This window comes from Eurytemora carolleeae, unplaced genomic scaffold (assembly GCF_000591075.1).
Source record: "Eurytemora carolleeae unplaced genomic scaffold, Eaff_2.0 scaffold84, whole genome shotgun sequence".
NCBI classification, from domain to species: Eukaryota; Metazoa; Arthropoda; class Copepoda; order Calanoida; family Temoridae; genus Eurytemora; species Eurytemora carolleeae.
Window position 1 is genome coordinate 148,060 of NW_019396074.1, and position 26,142 is coordinate 174,201.

Below are 26,142 nucleotides of genomic sequence, written 5' to 3' on the forward strand. Positions count from 1 at the left end.
ATAAAGTTTATATATCGTTATAAACTATGCAAACAAAAACAAACAAAACAAACAAATAAGGGACAAATAAAAGAAACAACAAACAACTGATTAAATAAATGTGTTCACGAAGGAAAGTGGAAAACTAAGGATAGTATCAATTTTATACGGAGAAGATTGTGGGGAACATTTTAGATTGTTTAAGCGTAAAGAATATTTATAGATGAACGACCGGGGGTAAACTTTTAGATTAAACATATGTTTAGAAGAACATGAAGAAAAACTAAAAGAAATAGAAAAAGATGAAAAGAATCAAAGACACGTAAGGAAAGTGAGAGAAAGAAAATTATCTAAAAAGAAGAAAAAGAGAAACAACCACTACAAAATTTGTATCTGGAAGAAAAAGAAAGATTAAATATGGGAAAAGGAAGAATCGATGAAAGAAAAAGAAAAAGATTAAAATAAAAAAAAATACATATGGAAAGGAAGAAAAAAATGATGTAAAGAGAAGAAAAAGAAGAAAGAGAAATAACATCTACAAAATTTAGAATTGGACATAAAAGAAAGATTGAATATGGGAAAAGGAAGAACCGATAAAAGAAAAAGAAAAAGATGAAAATAAACAAAGATACGTATGGAAAAGATGAAAAAAATGATCTAAAGAGAAGAAATAGAAACAACAAGAATTATAAAATTTAGATTTGGACGAAAAAGAAATATTTAATATGGGAGAAAGAAGAACCGATAAAAGAAAAAGATAAGAAGAACAAGAACAAGAACAAATATCTCTTAAAGGAAAAACAAGATCAGAATTTGGTAAATATATAAAAGAAAAACAAGATCAGAATTTGGTAAATATATAAAAGAAAAACAAGAATAAATATTGAAAATTGAAAAAAATTAAAACCTGTAGGCTGTAGGAAGGGAAAGAATGAATAGATATTGAAAGACCAAATAAAAAAATAAATTAGAATAAGAACCAATATATAAAAGGAGGTGATGGTAGCTGTTTAGCCTGTACACTTTTTGTCTTTTTGCCCAAAGACCAGCCACCTCTTTTAAATCTTGAGAGAAAAGGAAGGAACCAGGACAACTAGAGAAAACAAGAAAAGGAATGGGTATCAAAAGAAAAGAAACAAAAATAAAATCATTAAAGAAGATGATAGAAAAAGATGAGAAGGAATAACAAGATCAGAATTTGGTAAATATACAAAAGAAAAACAAGATCAGAATTTGGTAAATATATAAAAGAATAACAAGATCAGAATTTGTTAAATATATAAAAGAAAAACAAGATCAGAATTTGGTAAATATACAAAAGAAAAACAAGATCAGAATTTGGTAAATATATAAAAGATTAAAAAAGGGAAAGAATGAATAGATATTGAAAGACCAAATAAAAAAAAAAAAAAATTAGAATAAGAACCAATATATAAAAGGAGGTGATGGTAGCTGTTTGGCCTGTACACTTTTTGCCTTTTTGCCCAAAGACCTACCACCTCTTTTAAACCTGGAGAGAAAAGGAAGGAACCAGGACAACTAGAGAAAACAAGAAAAGGAATGGGTATCAAAAGAAAAGAAACAAAAATAAAATCATTAAAGAAGATGCCAGTCAGGGACGATATCAAATATGAAAGAACAAAAATAAACTCTGTAACAAAACGAATTTTTGAGAAATAAAAAAAATAGACAAATAAGTAATGTCTGCAAGGAGCAAAAATAAGAATTTCTAGAATGAAAAGAGAGAGAGAGAGAGAGAGAGAGAGAAAGAAGAGAAAGATTTTTTAATCAGAAAGAAATAAGTATTATATTGTAAAATACATAACATCTTAAAGAAGATAAACATACGAGAAGAAACGGATAAAATATTAGTATGTTTTGTATTTGTTTGCCGTGGGATTATACTATAACAGCTCTAGGGTGAATTAGGTTTATCTATTGATTTACAGGTTTTACGACGAGAATTAGGGATTTCTTTCCTCTGAACTTAGGTACTCGCTCACGCATCCCGGGAAATGCTCAGCAAGAGTTCAGTTCCTCTCAATACCCGGATATATTTTATATAAAAGCTAAATTATTCTTCTGAAAACGAAGATATTATAATAACGTGTGCTGTGTTATATTCAGATGTTAAAGTTGCAGGGAGGGGAGTTTTCCCTTTATCCTCGCACAAAACAAATATAATTTTCTAGATTATTCCCGGTATTTGGTTTTTATTCCGCCATTTTCATTTTATTCCTGGCGAGCTGGGGGAGAAAGTGCTAGGATTTGTCCACGAGTAGAGCACAGTGCATTTATCAATTTTTTTTTAAAGGGAGTGTAGACAGTATTTAACAATGGTACCCTTTAAAGCGTTGTTAATTCCTGATGCTCAATTATAATCCAAACTAGAAAAATGACGATATCTTCCAAATTATTAATCAGATTTCAGGTTTAAGTATTAAAGGGTAAAGTAATTATGGTGCAAACCTTGACAAAACCTAAAAATAGTTATTTTGAAGTTTTTTTTAAAAATATCTAAAAACAGTCTGTACAAAAAAGTCCCATAAACTAATTGAGCTTTGCATGAATACTATGACTATACATTTGTTTTACTGTACATATTGTATATTTTCATTTCTGGACTTGGCAAAAGCGATTTTGCATGATACAGTGCTGCAGTATTATCGCATTATAATATTAAGAGTATGGTTGAAAAAAACTGTGCAATCCCTTTAAGGACAGTGATCCATCAATTTCAAAGTTAGTTCTTTAAACAACACAGACAGAGAATCATGTGCCTGCTAAATTTGCAACAAAATGCATCATATAATTATTCTTTATTCTTTAATTAACTTTTGCATTTTTATTCCAATCCATCTTTTCTACACAGTTAAACGACATCCTTCTTTATTTTGTGAACTAGCATGGTTTGATCGGATTGTACTTTAGATATGGAATGGACCCATGAGAGATTTGTAAGAAGTTTATACGAAAATGCATAAATTAAACTTAATTATGTAAGAATGAAAATATTTCTTCAGCCTTAACCAACTCCCACTGAGAAGGCGCCTGGTGTAATGCTTAGATAATAAGCAAAATTAATTGCGGCATTTGTGCTCGCGTCCGGTTTAAGTAGACAATAAAATCCAGTAAAACAAGCGGAAAATACGTTGTACGAGTCGGACATCGCATATTTATGGTGTCACGCTAGATAAATGTATACAAAGAAAAGTATAAAAGAAAATTACACATATTATATCAAACATAAAAGCCCAGTTTCTCTGTCATATTTTCTCTTGGAATAGAAATTATAAATATAAAGAACCATTTCAGCTGTATCTTGATTTGTTAAACTTTATCTCACGAAATAAACAATTTTCCATGGAGCCTTTGATTATATTTTATTAAAAGTATTTCATTTTTTGTAATGATAGTTTACAAAGAAGAAAAGTGAAAGATTTCTACCAATCTAAGTTCTCAAGTTTCCAATACCAATTACGAAAAATAAATTGATGTGAAGAAAAGTGTTCTCAACAAGGTGGGAGAAGGGTAACAAAGTTTACCCTGATTAAACCTCAAAGTGAACCTCGGCCCGCCTCCAGAATTTTCCAATTTTGAGCAAACGAACTCTATAAAACTCTGGATATCTCAGATCAAACGAATTGGAGTCAACCTGAGTTTAAACTATCCTTAAAGTTTGTATATATATTTCTCCATGAAAGGATAAAGTTCAGAGTGGCAAACTTCCTAAACATGGATTTTCTTGCCGAAAACTTATTCCTTCTCAATAACAACCTTTTCTTTCCAGATAAAACTTAGAACCGAGAAAGTTTGAAAATTACTTTTCTGAAAATATTTCTAAATAAAATATATCAATCCAAGGATGTAATGCAAGGAAAGTTATTTCAGAAGTGTACACATCTTTTGTACTGCGGTGTACTGTCTCTGGGTGGTAATGTAAACACAAGACGGATGTCAAAGCCTGACATGGGATCCATCTTTCACATAAAAAAATCAATGAAATATTCTGGTCATAGGAAACTATTATGTGAATTATCAAAATTATCAACATTTAATGCTTTTAACCTCCTCGGATACTAAACTAACACTGATGCATCAATTCTTGTTTACAAATTCCGCCCAAAAAGAACTGGTTTCAATGTGTACGCAGAGTATACGCAACTGCAATTAACTTTCCTTGCATCATAACCTTGTATCAATCTACCGAGCTCTAACCTCAAATTACAAGGAGAGAGAATTGACAAAACTTGGATTAGTAAAAAAGGCTGTAAATGGTTAAAATGTGAATAAAATACTAGTTTAATGTTCTGGCATAAAATGACCCGACATTATTGTTTATATATATACTTGTTTACACAAATGTTATTTTTATGTAATTCAACCGAAGGCTGTGGTTTGATGGGGAAGGGGGGGGATACTCAGTAAACAAATCTTCATTTAAACTGAGTAGCCACACTTGATTTCAGTCCAAACGGGGAAAAGTGATAATTTTAATTTTCACTAAGGTATATTAGCACAGGCAATTTGGCATTGGCGAATTGAAATAAGATATGAGGCCACAAAAATAGTTACAAATAAAAAAAGAAATAAAAATAGAAATTAAAATAAGAATTTTGGGATAATTTTTTAATAATCAGAAAGATAACAATTATTTTCCCCTAGCGGCAACTTCCCAAATGTACATTATTCAAATCGGGGAAAATTTCGCTTTCCCATTTTTTGGAAAAGATAAAAGATAGTTTGTTAAAATTTTACTTGTAGTAATTTGGTTTATACTTAGTCCCGCTGATCTCACTTTCGAACCTATTTTTACCCATTAGATAAATAAAGGAACAAAAAAGACTTTTGAATTAAAAGAAATTATGGTACTTCGTTCGATTTTATATAATAACTAGCTTGGAAACCCAGCGGCTGCTAAGGGTACTCATGGTTACTCTCGCTGTTTACCCGCACTTTGTCTTAGATTACAATTTTAGCTATTTTTTCCCTATAAATGTCGTCACACTCAACTTAAAATCTCAAAACCAAGCTAAGATCATTCCCGAGGTTCTCCTGAATTCCCCATATGAGGCAAACCGGTCCAGCCGAGTTCATGAGTTATGATCGGACATTCAAGCAAACAGAGTTTACTACTTTATATAAATAGATATTAATTATTCATAAGTATATATAATTATTACAATCTTTTTGAATTCTTAGTAAAGAAGTTTTCGATTAAAAAAAATAGTATATTTTATTCATAAATATTTCATTTCGTTCGTGATAAAATTATACAAATACAATCTTTCTTCAAGAAAACTTTTTAGTTTTACTTTTTGTTTTCGATCTTGTCAATGCAAATATATCTTTATTTTATTCCCCTCTTGTTTTCTTTCATCAAAGTTTCAATTAGAAATTAATACTTTTCTGTCCAACTGGACCTCGTGTTCAGTTTTCTATTAACCTTATTTCCGGTTGTTTACCCAGAAAAAGAATATTTTTGTGATGAGAAGTAAAATAGAAATGTCTGCAAGGTCAACAAGGAAAATAAATGCCTTGTAATAAAACAGGATTAAACATTTTAGGAGAAAGTCTATTGTTTTGAGCAATAATCGAAATAATATACTAACCAAGGAACTACAAGTTAGGAACCCCCAAATCAAATGTACGCAAATTGAGTATTACTCTCTGAGCCTAAAATTTAGACAGAGTATCGTTATGAAAACCAGTTTTAGAACCCGGTGTCATGCATAGAGCGGACTCTGACATGGGGCGGACTCTTGCTAAACTTTTTATCATTTCAACACAATGTTAGACATCAAAAGCAATGTTATGACATTTCCCGATATTTATTAATATATTTCGATTTGAAAAACATGTTAAAAATTATCTATGTCTCGAGTAAATATTAATTGTTTGATGATTGGAAAGGAAGACGACCTTCAAGAGGAAATAACTTTTTTGGCTTTGCCCCCTTTAAAATACATTTAAGAACTAAATGCGTATTTAATAAATGTTAACTAATAATTTTCAATGTTTTAAGATTGCTTTTTTATGTCAAATCAAAGATTTAAACTCGTAAAGTTATAATTTTCATAATAACAGACTGGGAATTAATGAAAAAATATAGAGAAGCTTCTGTGTCTGATAAAAGAAGAAATGTCTGGGGATAAGATGAGTCTCATTGAACCTCTGATTGTATCAACCAGGCCAGGGAGTATGTATACAAACAGATCTATCAGTCTTGTTTGGCCAAGGAGTATAAATACAAAAGGATCTCTCAGTCTTCTCCGGCCAGGGAGTATAAATACAAACAGATCTCACAGTATTCACCGGCCAAGGAGAATAACCACAAACAGATCTCTTTCTATCCCAGCCAGAGAGTATATAAACAATCAGATCTTGCCAAGGAGTACAATGAAAAACAAATCTCTTAGTGTTTGGTAGCCAAGGGCTGAAAAAAAACCTACAGAGTTCTCCTTACTAGTCATAGAGTATAAAAAAATTATTAATACAATACAAAGATTTTGATTTTCCAAATATTTAAAATCAGTTAAAATACAATGTAAAAATGCGTTATGCCAGTTAAAATATTGATATCAATCGTTTTTCTTTTAAACATGTATATTCTCGGAGCGAACATTTTCTATATAGCAAAGAAGATAAAGAAACTGGTCGAGATTTGCTTTCAAGGTTCGGATAGGAGCAAGGCCAACTATCTTTACCACTTGAATTTCAAGAGCACTGTATGAATCGTTCACATTCTTTTAATAAACATTTCTTCACTTTAAATGAGGATTTCCTTTCAGAAATCATGGTTTAATTCTTCCATTTACTGAAAACACTGTTGTCTTTATACTCTCTGCTCCATGTTTTATTGGTGTTTTGTAAACTACTGGAAAAATAGATTGGAATAAACTGTATACAATACAAAATTGATGTCTACATATTGTTATATACAAACAGCTAGATATTTACAGTTTACTGAAAATGTTGGAGCATCTCATAAGACATAAAAATAGTAAGTTTTATTCATAGTTTTACACTTCACAATAGTTTTATTATCTTACTAAACACTAGATTTTATATCTTTTTATATCTTTCTATGTACATATACACTATAGTGATATCTTGCCAACCACTGGTTAAATATCTTACTAAACACTAGCATAATATCTTGCTAAACGCCAGTTTTAATATCTTACTAAACATTAGTTTAATATCTTGCTAAACGCTAGTTTTAATATCTTGCTAAACACTAGCATAATATCTTGCTAAAAACTAGTTTTAATATCTTGCTAAATACTAGTTTAATATCTTACTAAACACTAGTTTAATATCTTACTTAACACTAGTTTAATATCTTGCTAAATACTGGTTTAATATCTTACTATACACTAGTTTATTATCTTGCTAAACACTAGTTTTAATATCTTACTAAACACTAGTTTCAATATCTTACTAAACACTAGTTTAATATCTTGCTAAACACTAGTTTAATATCTTACTAAACACTATAGTTTTAATATCTTACTAAACATAGATTATATCTCGTGCTGAAGACTGAATAATATGTTACAAAACCCAGGTTTAATATTTTATTTTCCTCTTTTATTTGTTTTGTTAATAAACCAGCAACTCCTTGGTTTATATTACATGATATTTATTAATAAAGTAAATACAGTTAAAGAATCCAGAAGAAGAGAATAAAGATAAGAATATTAGAAAATATGATAGAAAAAGAATAGAAGGAAGGAGAGGATACATGACGAATAGAAAGAAGGAGAGGATACATGAAGAATAGAAAGAGGAGAGGATACATGAAGAATAGAAAGAGGATACATGAAGAATAGAAAGAAGGAGAGGATACATGAAAGATAGAAGAAATGAGAGGATACATATGAATAGAAGGAGGGAAAGGAAAGATGAAGAATAGAAGAAAGGAGAGGATAAATGAAGAATAGTAGGAAGGAGAGGCTACATGAAAGATAGAAGAGAGGATAGGATAAACGAAGAATAGAAGGAAGGAGAGGATACATGAAGAATAGAAGGATAGGAGAGGATAAATGAAGAATAGGAGGAAGGAGAGGATACATGAAGAATAGAAGGATAGGAGAGGATAAATGAAGAATAGGAGGAAGGAGAGGATACATGAAGAATAGAAGGATAGGATACATGAAGAATAGAAGGATAGGAGAGGATAAATGAAGAATAGGAGGAAGGAGAGGATACATTAAGAAAAGGAGGAAGGAACTGGGATATAGGAACAATAGGAGGAATTGGAGGTTGTATAGGATAAATGAAGGATAGAGGATAGAAGAAAAATTATTTAAAAATAATGTCAAAAATAAAATCTGTTTTCTGCACAATGACTACTGAGTAATAAACATAATAATTACAAGTAATTTTAACCTCACGACAATGCTAAAGCTGGAACAGGGAAAATATAAATCTAATTTTCTAAGAACCATCAAAATAGTTTGAAAAGTGACAGCTTCCATTTTTTCTCCAATCATTAACTAATAACTACACTGATCTAAATGAATTGTCTAGTGTTTACTTAATTCAACTGACCCTATATTTTAAGAGTGACATAAAAATTCAAACAGTTCCTTCCTTTTTTCACGGAAAATTGACAAATTGCGACCTGAGGGCAAAATTTTTATTTTGTAATAGTTTTCTCGATTTTAGGAGTTTATGTATGTGCTCAATTTATAAAGTTTGATCAGTGGAATCAGAGTTCAGTCTCTTCAACCAAGCGCTATCCTCCCATTTCTGAAGAGTTAGTCGTAAAGGAATTGAGTTTTTGCCACAAATCCCAATTTTATAATACCTAAATCTCAACAACCAGATGATGCAAACCTTTCATATTTTAAACTTATATTATTTGATCTACCAGAATTCATAGTTTGAAATATCTACGGTCTACGACATTTGGTTTTAAAGAAATTGGGATTTAAAAATCCGAGTTTGTGGCAAAGACTCAATTCCTATTGTACAGGTGAGCAAAAAAAAATGACAAGATTGATCCTATTCTAAATTTTATTTTGTGAATAATGTTTTCCATACTTTGCCATCCAGTAAGACCTGTTATTCCCTAAGAGAGTTTCTCGCCAAGCCGACTCAGAGACCGTTTCTCTTCATCTTGAGGGAAGACGGAGTCAATCAGTCCGTCCCAAGGGAGCTGAGTCCCACAATAATATACTCAGGGAATATACTGGATACAGGGGTGATCAAAATCATCTGTTACACACTTAAACAAAATAAAAAGCTTTTCTGAATTTTGGATTCAAAGTTTTCCGAGGCTGTCGTATTTTGAAGTCTTAAAGAGGTTGAATAAATGTCTTGTAATAGAGAGTGTGTTTAAACCACGTATTTTTATCTAATACATACAGGGTGAAGTAAAACTACATCTGTTTGAATGTTAGTTAAGACTGATATGTGAACCTACCAAATTCTTCCACATTATGTTTGTTTAAACACTCTTCTACATATAACTGAGAAACCCTGTATCATTTCGTATTCGAGGACAAAACATTGTTTTACCACAGCTTGCACTCCATACAGTGTTTTACCCAGGACACTATGGAACGCAATTCTTTTTTAGGTAACCCTGTACAGGAGTAATCGTTATTTACTCACCAGTTTAAAAAGGTTTTTGCTCATCATAAATTACAAATATTAAATACAGAAAATGTAAGAGCTGATGTAGAAACATGGGGAATGCAGGAGAGTTAGGAAAAATATAACAAGTTAGAGAGACGTGTTAAGGAGGGAAAGACAGGGTAAAAAGGGTTAAAATAAAATAAAGCGAGGAAAGGTGAAAGAATGAATAATGGAGGGAGGTAAGGAGAGAAGAGAGAGGAGAAATGGTCGAGGATTAGAGGGAGGAGAGAAACGGTTCGAAGGATTGGAGGGAGGAGAGAATGGTCGATTTAAGGAGAAAGGAGAGAAAATTTCGAGGCAAGGAGAAAGGAGAGAAGAACGAGAGGAAAGAATGGTCAAGATAAGCAGGAAGGAGAGAAAAGAGCGAGTTAAGGAGAAAAGAGGATGAACAAGGTTTTGAGAGAAGAGGGCAGAGAAAAGAATTATTGAAGGAGGGGAGAATGGTGAGAAAAAGAGGGAGGAGAGAAGGACGAGATGAGGAGGGAGAAGAGAAGGACAAGATAACAAAGGAAAAGTGAAAACAAGATAACGAGGAAAGAGAGAAGGACAAGATAACGAGAAAAGAGAGAAGGACAATATAACGAAGAAGGAAAGAAGGACGAGATAAGAGCGAGAGGGGAGACGGACGAGGTAAGAACCTGGAAGGAGAGAAGGACGAGATAGGGAGAGAAGCACAAAGTAAGAAGGGAGGAGAAAAGAACGAGGAAAGAAAGGAAGAGATAAGGAGGAAGGGGAGATAAAGAAGGTAAGGAGTAAAAAGAGAAGGACGAGGTAAAATCGGGAAGAGAAAGGTACGAGATAAGGAGGGGGGGGAGAAAAGAACAGGATAGGGAAGGAGGCTCTGTAAAGGGGGAGAGGGGGGGGGAGAAGTGGAGGTTGATTATGTCGTGTTCTGAAGCGGACCATTGAGCGCAATTGCAGACCAGGACATTTAAAACATTTTACAAAGCAGGAATGGCCGTTTCCACTTTTACGGTGAGATGGTCAAGCAAAGGACCGGAGAACTGGGGACAGTTTTATGTTATCTTTTACATTTAAAAGAGTATTAAAGCACGCTTTCACTAAAAACTTTCTAAATGGGGTTCTATAACAAGTTGTGGGTTTATTTACTATAAAATCAAAATTTAGTTTAAATCTGATCCGGAAGATTTACTTTAGGTTGAATTAATGATGAAAAGAGTCGGTAGAGAGTGGGTTCTGTTGCTCTTTCAGTTTTATATCCGTCCTAGTTCTTATATACGTCAGGTTTATTGTTTTCTTTCTTTTAATTGTCTAGTTTCCTTTTAGAAAACCCGGATAGTTTACACTCAATAGACTTTTTCATTTCCTGCCTGAAAGTGACGAGAGTAAAAAGTTGAAATTGGAACTATCCTCCTGGTTAATGGAACCTTCCCATTATCTTTAGGAGAAAACGGACAAAAACAACTCTCTGTCAACTAATAGGGTTTAAAGGGCCAGGATATAAAGGAAATCAGGATGAATGGGGGAAGAAGAAATGGTAACTAAGATATCTTACAGTTGTGCTCAATACAGAGGGTTACAAATAGATATTTATCTTTAAAACGTAAAATTCCAAAATAAAAAAAACAGTTAATAATGTTTGGCATCGGATTTAACTTTTAATTGTTATTTTATCGATTTTTTTTCGTGGATTTATGTAAATGTAAATGTAAATGTAAATGTTTAAGTTCTGATCATTCCTGGGCCCATGGAAGTTGCCATCCAAAATTTGGTTCCAATTGGCTCTGACGTTTATTGGATAACAAACTAGATTGACGGACAAGCGAAGTATAAATATATAGATAAAAAATAGTAGCTTCTCTAAACAGGCATGGTGTTAACAAAATTTTATTGTAACAATATTAAAACCCCAAAAAAAGGAGGGGGGGTACTCTTCTGAAGTGAGTTCATACCGTCCTGTCTTCAGTTTTTGAGACCATTTGACATTCGTCACCTGAAAGAGTTAAGTTAATTAAAGAAGTTGAGTTCTGCAGAAATTAAACTCTATCACATTCAAAAGTTAACATTTCATGTGTTTAAACAACCCTCCCTTTCTATAAATATTTTTTTTTTATAAAATCCCGGCTCGGATAGATTTGATTTAAGCGGATAGAAGCTGGAACCCGGATTTACATATTCTACATTGAATACAGAGTGTTAAGGTCTGCTAGAAGCTAAGGACGGAGAGAACACGAAGAATTATTATGTAAATGGACTTCTCTCCGCACTTGATGCAAATTCTTAAAGATTTCAGGATTGAATTCACGCGCGCACTCAGTTTAATTAAATGTAGGCTGGCATGGTTGGGTTCAGGGAGATACAGTGCGGGAGAGACATGTCAATAATATTAAATATCTACAGGGTGTTGAACATGTCAATAATATTAAATATCTACAGGGTGTAGAACATGCCAATAATATTAAATATCTACAGGGTATTGAACATGTTAATAATATTAAATATCTACAGGGTGTTGAACATGTCAATAATATTAAATATCTACAGGGTGTTGAACATGTTAGACATAATATCAAATATATAAACTATACAGGGTGTTGAACATGTCAATTATATTAAATATCTACAGGGTGTTCAACATGTCAATAATATTAAATATCACCAGGGTGTTGAACATGTCAATAATATTAAATATCTACAGGGTGTTGAACAAGTTAGACATAATACCAAATATCTACAGGGCGTTGAACATGTTAGACATAATATCAAATATCTACAGGGTGTTGAACATGTTAGACATAATATCAAATATCTACAGGGTGTTGAACAAGTTATTCATAATATCAAATATCTACAGGGTGTTGAACATGTTATTCATAATATCAAATATCTACAGGGTGTTGAACATGTTATTCATAATATCAAATATCTACAGGGTGTTGAACATGTCAATAATATCAAAAATCTACAGGGTCCTTAAGAGAGTACTCACCTATTTAAAAATACACATGATAACCATTCGTCCTCGGATGTTCCTGAGGATCAAATGATTGAGACTTTCTCTCAAAATAGAGCTGTAGCCCATTAAAAACTATTTCAAATTTAGTTTATTTTCTAAAAAAATCTTAAGTACTTTTTGAACGAAAAGATTGGGTAAGTTGGAATACGTTTTTGTGTGTTTTTTTTCGTCAGGTAACAAGCCAAAAAATCATAAAAATATAAACATACCAAGGCCTTGTAATGTTCTAAAAAACGTCTAAACTTGATCTCCTTGTGTCACCAACTCACCAATCTATTGTCAGTAAATTGTATTTATGCATATATATGTATATACATATATATAAATATATATATATATTTGGACTTTCAATTAAGCATTATCCCTGTATCAGCAATTAAGCGTATCGACTGTCAGTAATTGAGAGAGGAATATATAATTAGATTATCTCTCTCTTTTCATGGTCTTTTTCATCCTTGTGTTTTACTCTCAATGCAAATATAGCTTTGACACAAATCTTAGATAGTTTTAATACAATTAATGATTGAAATGTTCGTTCGTTGCCCATATGTTGATTATTCAATCATAGTAAATCTGAAATTATGAAAATTGGAAACATTTATATTTATACAATATATAGATATATATTTTTACCATACTGGGTGAGTCTTTTATGATTAGCGATACGTCTGGTGCAAAATTGAACTTTTTTGTGGAATTCTCCTGTATGTTATTTTTTCAATATTTGTTGGATACTCCAATTGCCCCCAAAAAAATTCACGAAACTTTTTTCTCTCTCAAAATGTAAAGTTCAGAAAAGCAAAAATGTGTATATATACAATATCAATCAAATTCTAAAATTTTGTAAATATTGAATAACAGAATCACAGAAAATTCGCAAAATTGTTTTATGAAAATTCGCAATTTTCAGTTCTGGTCTAATTTTTAAGGAAAAGTTGTTTGTTCAATGGCACCTCAGTTTTCAACTGAACAGCGTATATTTATAGCTTTACAATATACTAAGAAGAAAGGAAATAGAGGATTTAAAGAACGTTTCCTTAAAAATTAGACCAGAACTGAAAATTGTGAATTTTCTCATTACAATTTTGCTAATTTTCTGTGATTCTCCTAGTCATGAAAATGAAAGCGGGGTAAAAGAATACATATGGGTGATTTGTTTAGACAGCAATTTAATTTTACAAAAAGAAAGATGTTTACGGTTACAGGTCACAAGACACAGGACCAAACCGATTAAAACTGTAAAAATAAACATTGCAAGATTTAACCAAATCTTGTAAATATTCTCTCTAATCCCTGGTTTACTCCGGGATTGATGGAATGACTCGACAATGTCTCTAAATAAATCTCAAGATGTCATTCCTAATGCCATTAGTTTTCCTTTTTACTCTCCTAATGAATCTCTTCTGATTGACTTGGCAAAAACCTTTGCAACCCCGGGTTCCTGCTTTGTTTGCCTAGTTTTTATTCCCCCCCTTCTCTGTAATAGATAGTTGAGATACATCTCTCTCTACTCTCATATTTCATATTAACATTCTAAAGAAATATCCTTTACCTAAGGCAGAAAACTCTCATTTATTAACCAACCGTATAACCACAAGGACCAGTAGAACTGGGAAACCCAAGATTTCTTCAAGGACCTAAATAGCATTTAGAGGTATTTAAAAAAAGAAGAGCAGAGTACTATTGAGGGTACTAAATTAATTTTTTTATCAATAGCCAGGAGAACTCTGAGACGTTTGTAAATCATGATTTTACGAGCACTAGAAGAAACCTTTAGACCCAGATGGGGTTTTTAGACACAGGATGAGATGAGAACCAGGAGAAAGTTATATAAACGAAGATTTTAGGGGAAACAGAAAAAAAACATTTCTTTAACTAGGATTCTACAGGATCCAGAAGAAACCTACAGAACTAGGTTTCTAGGAGAACCATAAGAAACATACAGAACCAGGATTCTAGGAGAACCAGAAGAAACCTAAGAACCAGAAGAAACCTACAGACAGAACCAGGATTCCACAAGAACCAGAAGAAACCTTCAGAACCAGGGTTCTATACTATAACCAGAAGAAACCTTTAGAACCCTAGGATTCTAGGAGAACCAGAAGTAATCTACAGAACCAGAAGAAAACTACAGAACTAGGCTTAAAGGAGAACCAAAAGAAACCAACAGAACAGAATTCTAAGAGAACCAGAAGAAACCTACAGAACTAGAACTCTAGCGAGATCCAGAAGAAACCTACAGATCCAGGACTAGAACCAAAAAAAAGGAACCTACAGAACTAGGATTCTAGGAGAACCNAAAGATAAGTATTCTAAGAGAACCAGAGGTTACAAACACAGGATAATGGGAGAACCAGAGGTTTATTAGAAAAGGATTCTAGGAGAACCAGAGGTTTAATAGAACTATAGATTTTAAGAGAATCAGAGGTTTAAAAACACAGAATTCTAGGAGAACCAGAGGTTTATAAATAAGTATTCTTAGAGAACCAGATATTTACAAACACAGGATAATGGAAGAAATTTCATCAAAGTTCACGTAGATATACCCATAGAATACACTGATGGGACAAGAGAAGTAATCTTAGATGCTTGTAACTTCTTTGAACCCTCATTAACCTTTAAAAATTGTGCATGTAAAATGGAGATATAGCAGTACCCAGTGAGGGTGTGGGAAAAGTTGTGAGGAAAGGGTTTATCTTACACATATCTATGTCATTTCTAATCAACCAAATAGGTTTAATAATTGCAAAACATCTATGTCTATCTTTGCATTATCTGAATACCAAAGCTTAACTTGCAAATCTGTATTAGAACAAGTTCTATTGTAATACTATAGAAAGAGAAGTAGTGTAGAGGCAAGACAGCTGTTATACTATTGAAACTAAATAAATTATATTCCTTGTATTTGCTAAGCTCCTGTAACTGTATAGGGTAGGGGGGGGGGGNGGTGGGAAGAAATGTGTGTTCAAGGGTTTGGATATTTCGAATCCGTCTGATTATCTGAGAACTGATGAGAAGCCTATTTCTTCAGGTTTGTCATTATAGATAAATCTATAAATACAAACATAAAATATGCTACAAATCTTACCAACCCCTAACTAGGGTATCGGGAAGAAAGGAAAAAGGAATTGGAAAATGTTTAATTTTCTCCTCTAACCAGCGCCGCAGTCTTATCAGCGACTAATATCTAAAGGCAGGGTAAAAACTGAAGACCATGGAGACCAGATAACGCCAATTATTTCAGAAACGTCACCTTTTCACATTATTAGGTGGTCATGGAAATCATTTATTTCCATTCATCTGACGAAAGAAAATAATCTAAAAAAATATATATTTTCTTTTCATTTATACTCAGCTAATTACTGACACATTATAAACGTTTATTCTGTTGAGAACATAAAAATATAAAAAAGTTCTACAATCATTAAAAATATACAAAAAATAAAAATATGGAAATAAATTAATTTGTTCGTTACAAATTTAATTGTATAAATCACTGATAATTGAGTTCAGAATATCTAATAAAATTATGCAATTTTTTAATATAAAAATTATAATACTGTTAATATATGTTAGTATCTGAAACCTTTTTACGTAAAATCTTATTCCTTGATAGATTCATTGTAAATATAATTTCAGAAAAAAAGCATTGAAAGCAGAGATTTAAAATTTTTTAATTGCTTTAGGCGACAAATTTAGATTTTTCAAATGTAGGTCTTACTAAATTAATAAAGCCCTGATAGTGTTTTTAATGTAAATTTTCTTTCTAAATTTTAGAGAATTATTTCCTCTAACATGGACAAGTTCGCGCCGTGAATATGGAAGAATGAATAAATTAGGAGCAGTTAATTACTTTCATATTATCACTTTATATCCTTATATCTTTGGAACCTGATGACGGAGAGCTTTAATATTTCAAGCTATCTTTTATTCTGCTGGATCAAGTAGTCAAGATTTGAAATATCAACGTTTTCCACCACGAGGTTGCTAGGGATTAGAAGATAGTTGGAGGCCAATGTTCAGTTCTTTCTTCATGATTTGGTCGTAAAACTAGGCGAGAAAGGAAGAATTGTTGATTGGAAGAGCGCAGATGAGATTATGAATATAGATGGAGACGAACCCTGCCAATCCTATAGCAGTAGAGTCTGCTAGAGATGCTATACCTAGAGAGAACTCCTTTCTCCGGGTCTCAACCTCCATAGAAATCCTAGAAACACAGATTTTTCTTGGAAAATAATTTCGAAATGGGACTTCACCTTGCATGCCTTTTTACACATTTTGATGCTTCAAGAAATAAGAAATAATCTAATTCGTCAAAACATTCAAATTATTGAATTATTTCTCAAAAAATAAAATTATTTTTGGATGAATTGATATCGAATTGCGAAATGATTAAACTAACCTGTAGAACGTATTAACGTAAGCAGCTCCACCCAGTAATCCTTCCAAAAATATCAGGAGAAAAACAATCCATAGACTAGAACTCACCCAGTATATACTCTAGAATAGGAATAGTACAATCCATAGACTAGAACTCACCCAGTATATACTCTAGAATAGGACTAGTACAATCCATAGACTAGAACTCACCCAGTATATACTCTAGACTACAGAGGACTAATAGGATATATACAGTTTTGGGGTCTTAGGAGAACGGGTTCTATCAATTTCTCTGTAGAAATATATTGGATAAAAATGTGAAATAGAACGAATCAAATACTCTCTTAATGATAGAAATAATATATAGATGTGTGTTACATTATGAATTAAAGTTGATCACAGCTGTAGCTGATGTACAATGAATTATCCCTCCTACCACCATATTCTATCATATATTTATATTTATCTAATCAAAGGAAAATATTTCTCCATCAAGGATAAATAATTTATCACACGGTCAATTATTCATGTCTTAGGATTCATATTTATGCTTTCCATCCTTTCAGAACAAACCTTGATACCTAGGTTCCATTTATCAGAGTAGAGTTTACATATATTCTCTTCTCTATACTCATATATTCATATTTACTCTTTCTTCTATAGAAACTTGAAACTAGAACATATCGTTTTAATACATTTCTTTATTTGAGTTCTGTTTTTTAATTTTCCAAAAAATACGAACATTTATTTCACTCATTTCCGAAATAGAACAGCAGAAAGGAAACCTTGAATCAGAACAAAGTGAATAAATACTAAAGTGGAACAGACTACAGCAACGACGACAGGTTGGCCATAAGGTTTTATTTGGTTTGGAAATAATTGCAAAAAGATTTCTTTTGGAAAGTAAAGACTAGAAAAAATAGACTAAAGAACCATGTAAATGTCGTCTTCAGTTAAAACTTCGAAATTTTCATTATTAAAAATCATTTTTTTTTTATGTTTGTATGTACTTATAGTATGTAAATACTATATAGTCGCTTAATTAATCAATTCATTGATTTTGCCCGGCACTTCTAATTTTATAGGAATATTTCTTTAAAACTGCTTAGTTTTGTTCTTTCAAATCTCACTCCATTCCGAAACATGTTTGTAAATTTCTTAAAAACATCTATGTTATATCCTGAGGCGTATTCAGGGGGGCATTGGGGGCTCACCCCCTCTTGGATAAGTGAAAGATATATAGAGCCCCCCCCCCCCCCCAACCCAAAAGATGAAAATAAATGTAACCCATTCCTGGAAAAAAAAACCTGAATACGCCTCTCTTAATTATGTCAAGTTCTCAACCACTCATTAATCTGTCAAAATACAAAAGTGAAGACCAAGAGATATAATTGGAATTTATTTTTCGGTATCACAAATTGTGCATTCCTTGTTTTAAAGATTATGCAATGCATGCAGGCATTATTGTGCTGTCTGAAATTATTTATTGTGCAGTAAAATGGCTAAAATTCACTTCTGAAATCTTAATTTACGTTAATATACATTTAAGTTAAATACAAATTATAAGTCTGTGTTTGTAAACAAAGGGAATCCAGTTTCTGTTGTATTGTGCACTCCGTACAGACCAATTTTAAATATATATATATATATATATATATATATACACATACATTATTTTTAAATACTTGGGACATAAAATGTCGTCATCCAACTATGAGTTTGGCCCACTTTAGCATTTAATCACTTTGGAATAAGACCTGGTGAAAGGAAACCTAGATTAAGACTTAAAGAAAGGAAACTTGGAATAAAATAAGGAGAAAGGAAGCATGGAATAAAACTATAAAAATGTAACCGAGAAACGAAAGCTGGAATAGGACCAGGATCAAGAAGACATGGAACAGGAGAATAAAAACCTGAAATAGGACCAGAAGAATAGAAACCTGGAATAGGACCAGGAGAAAAGAAACATGAAATAAGACCAGGAAAATAGAAACCAGGAATAGGACCAGGAGAAAAGAAACCTGAAATAACACCAAAAGAAAAGAAACCTGGAATAAGGCCAGAAGAATAGAAACCTGGAATAGGACCAGGAGAATGGTAACCTGAAATAGGACCTGGAGAATAGTAACCTGGAATAGGACCAGGAGACTAGAAACCTGTAATAAAACCTGAAGAATGAAAACCTGGAATAGAACCAGGAGAATAGAAACCTGGAATAGGACCAGGAGAAAAGAAACCTGGAATAGGATTTGGAGAATAGAAACCTGGAATAGGACCAGGAGAATAGAAACCTGGAATAAGGCCAGAAGAATTGAAAACTGGAATAGGACTAGGAGAATAAAAACCTGAAATAAAACCTGGAGAAAAGAAACCTGCAATAGGACTAGGAGAAAAGAAATCTGAAATAAGGCCAGAAGAATAGAAACCTAGAATAGGACCAAGAGAAAGGAAACCCGGAACAGGATCAAGAGAATAGAAATCTGGAATAGGACCTGGATTATAGAAACCTGGAATAGGACCACGAGAATATAAACATGGAATAAAACCTGGAGAATAGAAACCTGGAATAGGACAAGGAGAATAGAAACCTGGAATAAGGCCAGAAGAATAGAAAACTGGAATAGGACCAGGTGAATGGTAACCTGGAATAGGACCAGGAGACTAGAAACCTGTAATAGAACCTGAAGAATAAAAACCTGGAATAGGACCAGGAGAACAGAAACCTGGAATAGGACCAGGAGAAAAGAAACCTGGAATAGGATATGGAGAATAGAAACCTGGAATAGGACCAGGAGAATAGAAACCTGGAATAAGGCCAGAAGAATAGAAAACTGGAATAGGACTAAGAGAATAAAAACCTGAAATAAAACCTGGAGAATAGAAACCTGCAATAGGACCAGGAGAAAGGAAACCCGGAACAGGATCAAGAGAATATAAATTTGGAATAGGAGCTGGATTATAGAAACCTGGAATAGGACCACGAGAATATAAACATGGAATAAAACCTGGAGAATAGAAACCTGGAATAGGACAAGGAGAATAGAAACCTGAAACAGGACCAGGAAAATAGAAACCTGGACTAAGACCTGGAGACTAGAAACCTGGAATAAAACAAGGAGAATAGAAAACTGGAATAAAACCTGGAATAGGACCAGGAGAATAGAAACCTGGAATAAAACCTGGAGAATAGAAACCTGGAACAGGACCAAGTGAATAGAAGCCTGGAATAGGATAACGCGGATAAAACCTGGAATAAAACCAGGAGAATAGAAGACTGGAATAGAATCTTGAGTATAGAAACCTGGAATAGGACCAGGAGAGAAACCTGGAATAGGACCAGGAGAACAGAAACCTGGAATAAGACCGGAGAATAGAAACCTACCTGTAAAAGGAAAATGATGAAATTAGTGAACTGCAGAAGAGCGAGCAACCCAATTTTCTCAATCTTGATCCAATGAAGAGAAGACCTGGAGACAAGAACTCCCATCTGATAATCTAACTGATACCATCTTTAAAAATTAACATTATCATATTAATTGTAGTTTATAAAAGGTGCATCCCATACCTGTACTGTTGGCTGTGAGTTAGGCCAGACTTAGGGAAGTAAAGTAACTCGAACAATCCTGTACAATATATTCATAGTAAGAGATGATAAAGGGGTGTATATTTTCTTGAAAAAGCATTCCCCCTCCCCCAAGAATTTAGGTATTTTTTAGGGTTTCATTTGATGAATTGGCAACAACAAATGATTTTTTTAGAGAAAATGTATAAATTTGTGGGTAAAAAGTGTGAAAAAACATGCCCAAAATTTCCAATTAATCAATTTCAGTAGATCTTGAAAAAACATTTCTAATTTCTTAATTTTCAAAAATATGCTCCCTTAGATATTTGATGTTATTGCAACCCTATTAATTATGAGTCAATATTTTTTTGCGACTAAAAAGAATAACTTTAATGTGCAATCAACTACTATTTTTTGAAAAAAAAACTAGTTTTTGGTTTTGTCGATTTTTTTCGCGTAAAATGTTGCAAATGGCGATTATTGTAATAATTATGATAATAATAACAAGATCTGAAAGGAAACCCGATATGGAACCCCCAGACCGCCCTCAAGGTGCAACGCATCAACATGCGATAAAACTATCCTCTTAGACCTACAAAAGATGAGAATGTAAAGACGACTTGCAAGTCTTTAAACATAATGATTAAAAATTCGCTTTCTTCACTCAATATAGTTAATTAATGTTACATTAAATAATTTGGCAAAGAAAGAAAGAACTATACAAGCTTCGGGCAACTTACAATCTAAGAAAGGCTGAATAATATCCGTTCAGTCGTCTCTGAAGTCTCATCCTTTGTGCGTAACCCTTTTAGATCCCTTTAAAAATTATATTTGATATTTACCTTGATTTATCAAATATTCAAAGAAATAAACCAATCCAAGGGGAATCATGTACCGGAGTAAACCTCGCATTGAACCTAGTTTCTCCTGAAAAGTCATCCTCGACCCGAGTTCTGTTTCCTCTTGGAGAACTAGAGGAACAGAATCCTCTGCGTGTCCCTGGGAGCTGGGCTTGATCAGGAAGAAGAAGGTGAGAAACATCCCGACAGGAACAACCAGCATCAGGAGCAAAGTAGTCCGGGGAGATAATCCTGATATTAATCATAATTATAATAATGATAATAATAATAATAATTAAAATGATGTATAATGATAATATGAGAATCTTATGAGGTGCGGCCTTCATTAAAGAATACATCAATAATGTAAAAGAAAAAGTGAGTGTGACCTGTGCATGTTGTCAGTGCAAAATAATTAAATTAATATAAATATTGATCTATATTAATAATAATAATAATAATTATTATTATTATAATAATATTAACAAACAAACTATTTGCACTGTACACGTAAATGTACATGTGCTAGTACACTGTACAAATGTAAGGATTGAAATACACATGTAAAAACTGTATTATGTAAAAATCTACCTAAATGAGTGAGAAGAGCAAAGGATCCTGCTCCAAGAACTCCAGCTCCTCCGGTTCCACTGCTCCAGGCTGAGATTACCATAGGATGGAACTGATGGCTGTAGGATAGGAATGTTACCTTTATGATATTAAGAAACTTAAATTATTAAAAACAAATATAAATACTAAAATGTTTAAAAATTTAAAGTTGCGGTTTACAACACGATAAAATGATTTCAAAGATTCTAAAGAACGAATGAAAAATGGTAAATTAATTGGAATGATTTTTAAATTTTTGACATTTCGCCAAATAAAATCCCCCCCCCCCCAAATCTAGTGACATAAAAACATTTAATTCAAAAGGTTCGTTAAGAATGAGATACATTTTATGACCATCAATGATTACGTTACAGAAGAGATGTTCACTGTACAGGAGAGAAGAAGATGATATTTAACTACCTCTCCTAACCCGGAGCTAAGGGATGCACAGATAACTCCGGTATACGTGACTAGGTTGGAGTGGGAGAAAGAAACTATGAGAAAGCTTGCTCCAGCAAGGATTGTCACAACAGAAACCTAAACAAGCACAGCGTTAATTAACTATCTATAACCCCGTTATTTTGGTTCACAGTGTTATGAACTTTTTGGACAGAAATTTTCTCTTTATCGAGAAGGTTCAAGGCGTTTTAGATTTAATTTTGTCCCGAGCTTTAGTCCAAAAACTTTTTAGTAAGTCGTGCCAAATAATAATGTTTTAGGTAATTTTATGAAACGTTTGTGTACTTGTCTTATTTCAATGACCATTCCTAGATCAAATAAGCATTGAAACAAAGCAGAAGTCAAAATATAAAATTGATTTCAATTTTAATTTCATTACAAATAAAAAAAAATATTTTGGAAATATCCTAAATTATTTGGAAAAAATCCGGGAACCAATCAAAACTATGAAGCACGCATGCTATAATGAACAGCTAATTTAACTTTATAGCACGATGATTACTTTATAGTACGTTCATTATGAAATTCACGATGAAGTGAGGAAGAATGATAAAGTACATTATAGTTTCATAAAATCAAAAGATTTATTGATACTTGTCTAATATCTTTGGCTCTCCGAAATGTAACATTAAGGTTTCAAGTTCCATTAACTTTGTTAACTTTCCTTTGCCCCTAATTTCCTTTCCTTTTCCATTTTTACTCCATTATCAAAACCCGAAATCTCCTTCAGTTCTTTCCTAAAGGTAAATTTGAGTCTTATTATAATACTATTTATCAGTTCTTCACCTTTATTCTTTTTAAAATTTGTTATGGACGTACATTTTTTGTAGTGGTGTTTTATAAAAATTATTTTTGAAGATCTGGAAAAAAATAAAAAATTGGCATGAAATGGCAAGTTTTTTCATAATTTTCATACTTTTTCCCCAAAAATTTATTTATCATTTATTTCCCCCAATTCAGGGATAAAAAAATCTGAAAAAAAAACCTAACTTCTGGGGAATAATGTATTTCAAATGAGAGCAGGGGGGATAATTTTTCAGAAAAATACACACCCCTGAAGCTTGCAAATATATACCTTCAAGCTTGCAGGTAAATATAGGAACGGAGCTACGGATTTGATGAGTATTGCAGGAAGAATATCTAACCTTGTTTTATACCTTCAAGCTTGCAGGTAAATGTAGGAATGGAGCTAAGGATTTGATGAGCATTGCTGGAAGAATATCTATCCTTGATTTTATACCTTCAACATGCAGGTAAATGTAGGAAGGGAGCTAAGGATTTGATGAGTATAGTAGGAAGAATATCTATCCTTGATTTTATACCTTAAAGCTTGCAGGTAAATGTAGAAAGGGAGCTAAGGATTTAATGAGTATTGCAGGAAGAATATCTATCCTTGAGTTTATACCTTCAAGCTTGCAGGTAAATGTAGGAACGGAGCTAAGGATTTGATGAGTATGACAGGAAGAATATCTATCCTTGGTTTTATACCTTCAAGCTTGCAGGTAAATGTAGGAACGGAGCTAAGGATTTGATGAGTATGGCAGGAAGAATATCTGCCAAAAGAATTGCTCCAGTTGAAACAGGATTACAATCTCGTCCTTAATTATATTAAATTTTAAACAATACGCATGTGATAATAATAAAGCAGAGCATCGTAAGAATATGTAATGAATTTATGTTGAATAGAGCCGGGCAATCCTTTATCTGTATCTTTATATATAAAGTACTAATCTCTGTTTGTTTGTGGTCGATTTGGCTCAAATATTGATTGGGAAACTCAGTAAAACCACGGGATTGTTTTTAATTCATGACAATGAGAATGCCCGATTCAAAATGGTATCCTTGAAACCTTGATCTGATCAATATGGAAAATAATGTCGTTATTCTAGGTTAAAAAGTGTTTAATTCTGATAACTCAATGTTTTCCAGCATACAGTAGAAATGCGCAAGTCAATTTTATAGAGAAAGCACAAATGAAAGAAGGTATCGTTGTAAATCGAAAATTGCAATTTTTGCATGGAGGTTCATTTGAAATTACGCTCACAGTCCTATTAATATACCTGTATTATTTGAATAAAGAATGGGGCTAGTTTCATTGTCTGCGCTCCCTATCTCTGGTTGAGGTTCTATTTCATCCTGGTTCGCATTCTCTCGGAGCAGATCATGAGCGGCAGAGAGCATGATGACATATGCAAAGTTGTTGAAGAGTCCGAGGAGCCAGAATCCAACAAGGTTACGTTTAATCTCCGGCACAACCTCATTTAATCCTGCACTCAGGGGAGTTGACATTGTGAATCTTATTTAAAAAACATCTTCGAGTCGTATGATATACAGGGTTAACGACAAAGGATGAGACTGAAAAGACGACTAAAAACTCTAAAAATATGACGATTGAATTTAGTCTTTCAATGATTTATGATTTGGAAAAGAAAGAAACAAGTTTAGTTTTAGGAAATCATGAATGTGATGAAAAGACAGCGTTAACTGCGTAAACTCGTCTCTGAAGTCTCATTCTTTGTGGGTAACCCTGTAGTTGGTAAATGGTTGAACCAAACCAGATTGAGAATATAACAATGACACAACATTTCAGTAATTATTTTTGTATCTCGAACGTAATGGATAATACATATGTCATCACTCTGTAGGTGGAATAGGTGTAATGGATAATACATATGTCATCACTCTGTAGGTGGAATAGGTGTAATGGATAATACATATGTCATCACTCTGTAGGTGGAATAGGTGTAATGGATAATACATGTCATCACTCTGTAGGTGGAATAGGTGTAATGGATAATACATATGTCATCACTCTGTAGGTGGAATAGGTGTAATTGATAATACATATGTCATCACTCTGTAGGTGGAATAGGTGTAATGGATAATACATATGTCATCACTCTGTAGGTGGAATAGGTGAAATGGATAATACATATGTCTTCACTCTGTAGGTGGAATAGGTGAAATGGATAATAAATGCATTTTAAATTCTTCCTAAGAAATATTGATCTAGAATTGCCAATATTTTTCCTCTTAATTTTTTTAAAAGCTAGAGCGCAAGTTTCCTGAACCATTAATTGGTAAAAATTTGGAATTTGTCGTTGGGGTAACTCCGATTTTCTAATTCCTTTACATATATTTTTTTAACCCGATGTAATCATTTGATATTTCAGCCATTAACTGTTAGGTCTAGCTAATTTCATTTATCAAATATACAGAAGACAGGATTCAAAGATATATGGATGTTACATTAGAGTTTATGACGAGTTATCAGTTCCTTTATACAATCACTTAAACTTACAAATTTCTTTTATCAGTCTCGTGTTCAACTTTACTCCCACCTCCCTCCCTTCCTCCGAATATTATTCAACTCCATATTCCTGAATCCAGATTAAACTCAATATTCTCATCTTCGGAGTCCTCAGAGTCCATTTTTAGGAGAAAAATAATCTGAAAAAATACCGTTTTTGAGTTCCTTAACAAATACTTTATTTATTTTCTGATCAATGTTTAAAAGAAATGATGATGAACTGAATAAATGTTGTTAAACGCCTTTCCTGAAGATCTGAAGTGTCCTCGACTTTCTTCAATATTTCACGTCTTTTGAAAAATGTAATTTTTTTTACAAACAATGATTATTTTTCATCAAAACTTATATTTATGAAGAGATACAACATTTTTAACTTTTT

The 26,142-nt window shown here is 32.7% G+C and overlaps 1 protein-coding gene across 4 annotated transcripts; it reads right to left on the minus strand.

Moving 5' to 3' along the window:
- Positions 1–15,963: 15,963 nt before the first annotated feature.
- Positions 15,964–26,126, minus strand: LOC111713840 (battenin). 4 transcript variants are annotated; one of them, XM_023488806.1, is made up of 11 exons: positions 25,834–26,124; positions 24,514–24,720; positions 23,982–24,051; positions 23,859–23,898; positions 22,415–22,531; positions 21,977–22,094; positions 21,389–21,637; positions 20,550–20,607; positions 20,367–20,493; positions 17,007–17,104; positions 15,964–16,811 (listed from the first exon to the last, which is right to left on the minus strand). In XM_023488806.1, exons 1-11 carry the CDS (start codon positions 25,883–25,885, stop codon positions 16,655–16,657), a joined length of 1,293 nt encoding a protein of 430 aa, XP_023344574.1. In that variant the 5' UTR covers positions 25,886–26,124; the 3' UTR covers positions 15,964–16,654. The 4 variants fall into 4 exon arrangements, with proteins under 4 accessions (XP_023344574.1, XP_023344567.1, XP_023344582.1 ...); XM_023488799.1 differs by lacking the exon at positions 23,859–23,898 and having other exon boundaries at positions 23,942–24,051; positions 25,834–26,123; XM_023488814.1 differs by lacking the exon at positions 23,859–23,898 and having other exon boundaries at positions 23,942–24,051; positions 25,799–25,874.
- Between the last annotated feature and the right edge of the window lie 16 nt (positions 26,127–26,142).

What these genes read in the sequence shown, in the direction of transcription:
- LOC111713840 (XM_023488806.1), bottom strand. Translation starts at nt 25,885, where the DNA reads ATGGACTCTGAGGACTCCGAAGATGAGAATATTGAGTTTAATCTGGAT. An exon ending in TCATCATTTTCCTTTTACAG is followed by an intron (nt 17,105 to 20,366) that starts GTAGGTTTCTAT and finishes TTCCTATTCTAG; the next exon opens with AGTATATACTGGGTGAGTTC. An exon ending in TACGTTAATACGTTCTACAG is followed by an intron (nt 16,812 to 17,006) that starts GTTAGTTTAATC and finishes CTGTGTTTCTAG; the next exon opens with GATTTCTATGGAGGTTGAGA.